The 9,513-nt window shown below is 33.9% G+C and overlaps 1 protein-coding gene across 1 annotated transcript in view; it reads right to left on the bottom strand.

The window, feature by feature from the left end:
* The window catches only part of LOC127698384 (WD repeat and HMG-box DNA-binding protein 1-like), a 53,636-nt gene extending 45,670 nt beyond the window's left edge, over positions 1-7,966 (bottom strand). Inside the window, exons 1-2 of the mRNA XM_052201818.1 lie at positions 7,847-7,966; positions 2,520-2,631 (exon numbers count right to left, since the gene is read on the bottom strand). Coding sequence (XP_052057778.1) covers positions 2,520-2,631; positions 7,847-7,920 — 186 coding nt within the window. The 5' untranslated portion in view covers positions 7,921-7,966. The remainder of the gene's footprint in view (positions 1-2,519; positions 2,632-7,846) is intronic.
* Positions 7,967-9,513: the final 1,547 nt, after the last annotated feature.

Here is a 9,513-nt window from a genome sequence, read left to right on the forward strand (position 1 = left end):
CATCAAAGGTGTTAATTGGCTAATAAACATGTCACTTAAACATTTTAAAGCAAACGATTACATAAACAAATGCCACAAATGTACTTTGAAATGTAGAATTAATTCTGAATGAAATAAACAAGAGTGCACACGCTGAAATGTCTTGCCTGTTTTACTGACCATTGATTTTATGTTGAAAGCCTTAAAGATAAAGGTTTTACTGCAAGTATCACAAAAACTTGACATTTTTTAAGATCCACGACAATAAGGTCAAGGTCAGATAAAAACTGTCACACAGACATGTACACCTTACAATTATTCCATACACCAAATATAGTTGACCCATTGCTTATGGTAATTGAAAAACAGACCAAAACACAAAAACTCAATGTTAACCAATGAACCATGAAAATGAGGTTAAGGTCAGATGATACTGGCTTGACAGACATGTACACCTTACAGTCATTCCATACACCAATTATAGCTGACCTGTTGCCATTAGTATTTGCAAAACAGACCAAAACACAAAAACTTAACATTGATTGACCAAGGAACCATGAAAATGAGGTCAAGGTCATAAGACACCAACTAGACAGACATGTACACCTTACAATCGTTCCATACACCAAATATAGTTGACCTATTGCTTACAGTACTTGAAAACCAGACCAAAACAAAAAAAATAAACAAGGTCAAGGTCAGATGAAACCTGCCAGTCTGACATGTACCCCTTGCAATCATTCCATACACCACATATAGTTGACCTGCTGCTTGTGTTATCTGAGAAATGGACCTAATCATGTAACTTTAACCTTGATGACTGATTCATGAATTGAGGTCGAGGTCAGGTTAACCCTGTCTGACAGACATGTAGACGTCGCAAGGAACCAATATACCAAATATAGTTATCCTATTACTCATAAGTGAGAAATTCACATGACAAAATTTATTTTTTTTTCAAGCAGTCACTGAACCATGAAAATGAGGTCAAGGACAATGGGCATATGACAGACGGAAACTTCGTAACATAAGGTATCTGCATACCAGGTATGAAGCATCCAGGTCTTCTACCTTCTGAAATATAAACCTTCATACAAATAGTTTACGCTGCCGCCAGATAGTAATACCTATGTCTCGCATACTGCAACTTTCGTCGCAGGCGAGACAAATAGCAAGCACAATATGATTTTTTTTTGTAAGAGAATTATGAGGGGAGAGATTCAATACCTCATCATTGGATATCATCACTGGAAGTTTGACTTTCTTTCATCAAAACTAATTTTTCATGACAATTAAAAGGTTAAAAGTCGTACAATTTAGGTTTGATAAAGATTAAATAGATAAAATCATGTCTGAAGTTGTATATATAGTTCATATTGCGTTTGCTTATATTTGATGTATTCTCTTGATATGCCGGTATCAATGTAGTCAAACCTACAAGGGGATCTTTCCATGTCTTGATTTGGACAACAGTTGTTATATTTCGTTGGACACTTAAATTCGTGGATGAAGCCATCCACGAAAACCACGAAAATTGGTACCCCACAAATTAAAGTACATTCAAAGTATAGGGAATAGTCTATCATCTCTATCTAAAAGTGAACTGTTCCATTAACAAATATATATCATCAAGCAGATTAAAGGATAAATAAAATGAAAAGAAAGAATATGGCTTTGACCAATTAATTTTCAAATAGGGGTCTTTTCTATTTCATTTATCTTTATTTGGATCATATTGAAAGGGGTATAAAATGTATGTGCATAATCAATAAAATCAAATAAACCTAAATTAATGAATTGTAAAATTGCATTTGCATTCGTATGCACATTATATTGTAAACAAACTTAAAAATATGCATCTCATTTGGATATTTTTCACTTTGAACCATTGATTCTCGGTCAACTGAGTCTTTTGTGTATCTACATGTGTATGCACCACTATCAGGTAAGGAAGGGCGTTGGTCGACAGCAATCTAGTTTAACCCTCCACATTCTGTATGTGTCTGTCCTAAAGTCAGGAGCCTGTAATTTAGTGGTTGTCGTTTTTGCTTTGTATCATATCTGTTTTTCATTCATTGTTTTCTACATAAATTAGGCCGTTATTTTTCTCGTTTGGATTGTTTACATTTGTGATTTTGGGGTCTTTTATAGCTGACTATGCAGTATGGGATGTGTTCTTTGTTGGACATACAGTGACCTATAGCTGTTAACTTCTATGTCATTTGGTCTCTGGTGGAGAGTTGTCTCACTGGCAATCAAACCAAATCTTCTTATTTTTATATGTATGTTACCATCATGCAAATACAGATTCCTCTCACAGTCAATCAAGCCATACTTAGTTTTTGCTAATGACAGATGACAGCTATCTTAACAACTGAACAGAAAACTTCTGACATCGTGACTTTTAATCATACGATCACTAGCTGAGCAACACAAAATTGCTTTTGACAGCCACAAAAAGCAGGAATGGACAGAATGGGAATTCGAACTTTCTTGCAATAAACGCCCAACAGCTTGTACCTTGATTATATGTATATTACCTTGAATACAATTGCAAATGCTTTGTCACCAACTTTGTGAGAAACAGCGTCATCATCATCAATTCCTTCCCAAACTCTTACATCTCCATCTTGACCACATGTCAGCATGTACCTATAAAAATTAAAATTACACATCCAACACAATTTAGAAGTGTGAGAGACCAAGATCAGAAATAAAAATAACCCCAATGGTTGACTAGGGCATAGAAATATAATCTAGAATACATACCAGTTGACTGCCACATACAGTATCTTCAAGATAAAAACATCTATGATATGAGCCCCATTAGAGAAATAGATCACTGGGCCACGGATCTCTTCACCTCGTTTTTTCTTTACTATTTTTTTTTGTGTGTTTGATCTTCTTTTAGTTTGAAAGGTTTCTTGTCTTTTTTAAAATTAAGGTGCCTGTAAACTTGGAAACTTCTCAGACTACATCAGCTGACTACATGATTTACTGCATTATATAAGAGTCTAGAGTAGAGGGCAATTGTTTAATTGTCTGACATCTACTTCCATTTGGCCAAAAAAAAATTATATGTCTGTTTAAGGTTACATCATCAAAAATAAATGGAGAATGTGTCCATGGGACAAAGATGATGCCCTGTTTGCATATAACGTTATAAAGTGACACAACTCAAGAATAGTAAAAGTGACGCAACCCAAATTTTGTTTTGAGGTAATAAGCATTGTGTATGTTTCATAACATTTGGTTGAGGTAAACTAAAGTTAGAGAACAGAAACAACAGATTTAACAATTTTTCAATTTATAAAGGGGCACAACTCAAGAACGGTAAAACTGATGCCACCCAATTTCAAATTTAATCTGTGTTTTGTAGTAATAAGCATTGTGTATAAGTTTCAGTTGAGGCAAACTAATGTTAGAAAACGGAAACGAAAAATTCAGCAATTTTTATGTTTATAAAAGGGGTACAACTCATGAACAGTAAAAGTGACGCCACCCAATTTCAAAATTGATCTGTGTTTTATGGTAATAAGCAGGCCATAATCTTGCCGGTGAAATGACGATTTAAGTCGCCAAAGAATTTTGAAAATCGCTAAATCTCGCCAGCCGACTGACTTCATGGCGAAGTCAAATCGCTATGAAAATCGGTAAAAGGGAGACAACTTGTGAATTACAAGTCGCCCAGGTAAAAAAAAATGGCGACGGACAAAGAAATTCGAGATTTTCGAAACGACCCAGGACTAATACTGTCGACGATCAAATTAAATAAATACAACGGCGACTTTGAACATCCTTGGATATAACATTCAAAACTATTCAAAAGTAAAACTGACCGTCTGTTAAAGTTATCATTTTACGATGATTTTTATCTGAGGATGTTGCGTAATCACTCAGCTGATTTGTTTTATTTTTATTTATTATGAGTCGATCAAATTGTACTATTCGGTGGGTTAAGGGTGGGAATTAGCGGTAGATTTATTATATTCATTGAATAAAAATTGAAATATAAAAGGTAGAAAGACAGCTGATGGATAATGTGATTGCAAACGTACGACGGTGATCAGCACTGCAGCAGTCAGTGGATTTTTTTTAACGACAATATTTCGTTGATAGGGAAGATATCTTTAAAAAATGATAAAAATTAGCTCTGTATCAGTTAATTAATATGTGATTGAAAGATATTTTCATTTATAGGCTTACAATCTTTGACGAAAATCTCAATTTACAACTACATGTAACATGATGTCCTGGAGATTCAATAATGTTTTACAAAATAATGATAAGTGGTGATATAAATTAAATTCCCAGTCATGTGAAATTCATCAGGTAAACTGGGAGTCATATTTTTCTGGACTTTAAAAAATAAATTGAGGCAGATGCACATGGATTTAATGCATCATAACATTACTAGCTATATATAGGCTACTCCCTCATGTCCCAAACAACAAATTTTATTTTAAACTTAAATTCAAGTTGACAATACAAATGGTATCAATGAATAAATAACAACTATATTGTCTAAACCTTTTTATTAAGAACTTTCTATTTATACATTTTGTGCAATAACATGAAAAAACTGCAAGTATATTTTTTATTGCATATAAAAAAATTTCCTTAGTGATAAGCACGAGAACACTATGCAACCGAATCGGTTATAGAATCTCTGTCACTTCTCCAAGAAATTGACCACTTCTCCCTTCTCTCTCATGGAAGGAGAAGTCACTTCTCCCTCTTCAAAATCCTAGATTAGGCCCTGGTAACAAGCATTGTGTATAAGTTTTATAACATTTGGTAGAGGCAAACTAAAGTTAGAGAAGAAACCAAATTTGGGGACGCATGCGATGGACGGACGGAACTGACAAAGGTCACACTTAATGCACCTTCACCTAGCGGCGGGGCATAAAAATAGGGTAGCTGGGTATGTCAGTATTTCCATTTTATTTTTTGCAACATGATTTTGAGTCATATGGTCCGTATTGCCGTGGTATGAGTTGTCCATGGGCTGAGTTTACCCGTATTTTTAATGCTAGATTTTCCCTTGGTTTTCGGTTGGAAAAAAATGCAGCAAAGTGTTTATTTTTTCACGAGTTGCAAGTTTCCTTAAAACAGCTTTCATATTCACGAGTGAACATTGGGATGTATCAGGCAATTGATTAAATTTATTGTCCACCCCAAATTAGCTTTTGACACGAGATAACTTAATTCTCCTTTTAGGACAGAAATAAAATGCCTAGGTCGGTGCTCAAATTAGGGACGGTCAGGTAACCTTAAACAAACAAATTTTTCTGGGCCTTGTCAGCAATGAAAATGAAGAAATTTAATCTAGAGGAGTGGAAAACTTAAAATTTCTGAACAGCTGAGCAATTGTAAATACAAACCACCAACAGAAACCAAAAGGTAAGTCTTTGGAGCTGATACGTGTTTTGATTTGCATGATTTAATGAATATATCAAATGGTGCATAAAAAGTTTTGGAAGCAAGCAGATGCCAAATATTTTAATTATAAATCTTTTCTGGCAAAGAAAGAATCCTACAAAGAAGTATAATCAAATGTAGATAATACATAGTAAGGTAGGGGCTATTTCAAGAGCTTGAAAGCCATTAACCCTAATCCTCCATCTGAACAAGTATGTCTAAATCACTTTGAGCAGCAGTATACCATATGATGAAACAAACAAGTACCATGAAACAAATCATGTTAAGTTTGACCTTAGGATCAGGATCTACCCACAGCTGCTTTGGGAAACTTTGTCACCTTTTAAAAAAAAAATTTGTGGACATTTTTATTTTATTAAAAATGATTAATTACTGAGAAAGAAATTTATATTTTTGCTAGAATTTTATTAATTTTCTGTTCCTAACAAAATTATTTATTTAATGCTACATTCTTTTCGTCATCCTGATTTTGTCATAACTTTTCTTATTGGATTATTAGTTGAATTCTACTCACTTTCGTTTACCTGTTACATTACATACCTTTTTACCTCACTCAAAGATTTGTTTTCACACGGTAAACACTTAGTTCTTATTATATTTTATTTTTGAAATTTGAGTTGAAGCGTCGATCAACAATTTTTGATAGTTTTGAGAACATTTTTTATTTTGGTGTTTATTTTTGTTTGCGTTTTTTCTTATGTGCCGAAAGTCTAATTTGGTAGGCACCGCTGATGACCCCTTGAAATGTCTAAAGAGGAAGGATATTTTTGTAAAACATAATGTATTGCTTGTGAATTTTAATTGGTCTAAAACTATACAATTTGGAGAAAGGAGTTTGCAAATTCCACTTGTTAGAAATATTTCTTCTCCTCTTTGTCCATTTACGGCCTATGTTTCCATGTGCGATAAATTTATTGTTCCTATACTCAGCCTCAGCTTTTGTTGTTAAAAAGAATGGTGTTTTAAAACCAGTTACTTACAATATGTTCAATTCTTTTTTGAAAAAATGCATTACAAGTATTGGCTTGGATGCAGGTAAATTTTCAACTCATAGTTTTAGAAGGGGTGGTGCAAGGTGGGCTTTCAAATGTGGTGTACCATCTGATTTAATTCAACTTCAAGGTGACTGGAAAAGTTCTGCATATAAACTTTATCTCCGTTATGGTTTGAATGAAAAGCTTACTGTGGCAAACAAAATGATGTATTGTTAATTGTTTTCTAATACTTTATTCTCGTTTTAGGAGGCAAAGCTTGGTGCAGAAGCACTTTGATATTAAGTGATTCGTTTTTTAAATACTTTCCTGATTTAAAGAATACAGAGATACAAGTGTTTCGTGGCATAACAAGTGAACGTTTGCTTTGGAAAATTAGACATGGCTATTTTAATATTAATGAATTTTGTAATGTTATAATTCATGTTGGCACTAATGATATTTTTGCAATAACAAGTGATCAATATAGGATTAATATTAATTTAATTATTCAGGAAATAAGGAGTGTAAACGCCTCCTGTAGAATTATTTTATCTTCCATTTTACCTAGACCAGTAGATTTTAAAATGTCTGACCGCCTAGTTCAGGATTTTAATTCACAACTTTTTGATTTTTCTCAAACAGGATGGGTGAAGGTTAGCTATATGTCCGCTTGCAATTCTTTCTATGACAGATTTTAGACCTATATACCCTTTATTTCACAAAACTGACCTATTGCATTTGAATCATGCTGGAATTCAAAAATTTGTTCATTTTATAGCCAATACTTTGGCTCATTTGAGTTGAGGGAACACTCCTTCATGAAAGGCTTCATTTATTTCTGACCCCTTTTATGCAGGAGGAGAGTTTTTGTAGCAGATTTCTCTCATTTAATTTTTCAGAAGGCTGATTTAAGCTTATCTCTAATTTGGTCCTTTTTTGGACGCTAGGGAGGCTTATCTGTTAGCAGATTCTGTTTATACTAAAATTAAGAGTGTACTCTTGGTTCAATTTTCTTTTTCACTGACTGTTTTTAATTTCTACAAGACCGGAAAGATCGAAAACTTCAAATGTCGTAATCTGCTCACCTCCGGCTCCAGTACATTATTTTGCACTGTATTTCTATTAAATCATATGGTTAGGACATGTTCTAATCAATAACAGATTTACCTTTTTGTTGCTGTTGGTTCTTTGTATGTACAATATTTAGAAATAGGGGGTCCATTTTAAGCGTTTGTGGATCTGCCTTGTGGATAATTAGAATAGATGGGTAGCATATACATAAACTAATGTTATTGTAATGGCATATGGATAAGAGCACACACATTAAATTTATCAAAATATTAAATACTAAACACAAAAAAAAGGAAAAGAAAAAAGGGGATCCATGCCCCTTGTGCCTGTCGGAGAGATCAAATGATGCACTTCATATAATACACATCTGTTGAGCTTACTTTCCACTTTCTTCAAAGCATACGTCAGTATGGCCATCGCTGTGGGCATAGCGCATAGGTTTTACAGTGGGCATGGTTTAGTTTCTTTTCATTGTTTACTTCCCGCAAATTGATTTTGGCGCCAATCTTATTCTAAATTATGTCATGAATAGTCCGACCTTCGATGGTTATAAAACTGGTATAACATATCCGGTCATATCAATTTAATTTCCAAGATATGAATGGTTTCGAGCAAAACACAAATGACATCAGGTTAGAGTTTATTCAATTTTTAAATTTTTTGTCCTTTTTTTCATCTTCAACTCGCCAAAGTTATATTTGTTGTGTGACGTATAACCTATACCCCCAGTTTTTTTGCTGGAATCCAAGTATTCTTACTGCCAAGCCACTGGTACTATTAATACAATGTACTGGTCCAAGGACTAAGCATAACTGTTTAAGTCACACATGTGTTATAGTAATCAGAGAATTCCGCGGCAAAGTTTTATTCAGTCGACATTCCGGCAGTAAACTACAAAAACACAATTTCTAGTGAGCTTTTCGAATCGACTAAATACCGTGACGGTATATACACACATACAAAAGTCATGAAAACAACACAATTTTAAACATGTTATGCATGGCAAGACAATATAGATAACACTGAGCATGGTTTCAGTCATATTTTAGAAGAAAAAAATTATGCATGCAAAATAAAGTATATATCTTAAAACATACGCTGCATAAGTAAGAATATTAAGTACAACAAATGATAGCAACAAAAACTTTTAAGGTATACAAAACAAGAAGTCAGCGGCAAAAAAAAAAAACAACACAAGCACTAAAGCACCGTGCACTGCACTGGCATGATCTGTTATTTGGATCCCATGTGTGTACCAGTTTTATCACTTGGTCAAAAGATGTTTCCATGCGACAGTAGTTAGGCAGTTCATTCCAGATTTGGTTAACATAACACGTATAATAGTCTCAGGTTGCATATTTAACAAAAATTGCAAGTCGATGGTCAAGTTTTGTATCTTTTTTTAATTTTTTTTCTAGCTTCGACTGTCAAGTATAATGAAATTGTGTGGGCTATGAAAAATCTCTACACCTTCATGAATTGATTCTGACTGGGACATACTATTATACTATTCACAGGACATACTATATTATACTATTCCCAGGTTCCATGTTCTGACTGCGGAAGTAAAGATGTAATCTGAGACTAATACATGAATATATATTGGTCCAAAGTGTAACTTATATATTATAGGCAAAAAAGTCACAATTCATCTGTATGCATGTCTTCGGTTCAATTAAACTCTAACACAGGAAGTTAGAACAAAAGTTACACTGCATATTTTCATAAGCCCTGTAATTCTTTTAGGCTCAAAGTTTCTGTATATTACAGCTTTCAGTCAAAACACTTGTCTGTCGTGGTGTCATCTTACTGAATTACGTTTACAGACCCCTTGGCTGGTTACAAACTCTTGTGTCATTTAATTATTTTTATTATGCTTGTGCGCATATATCTAGATGTTGTATATAGTCGGTTGTAAGAGCTTATTATTTCTCCTATGGCATTAAACTTTTAATTTGTATATATACGAGTGGACACTCAACTGCAGGGGCGGATCCAGCCATTTTAAAAAGAGGGGGTTCCCAACCCAGGATAAAGGGGTGTTCCA

Source organism: Mytilus californianus, unplaced genomic scaffold (assembly GCF_021869535.1).
Source record: "Mytilus californianus isolate M0D057914Y unplaced genomic scaffold, xbMytCali1.0.p SCAF_4, whole genome shotgun sequence".
NCBI classification, from domain to species: Eukaryota; Metazoa; Mollusca; class Bivalvia; order Mytilida; family Mytilidae; genus Mytilus; species Mytilus californianus.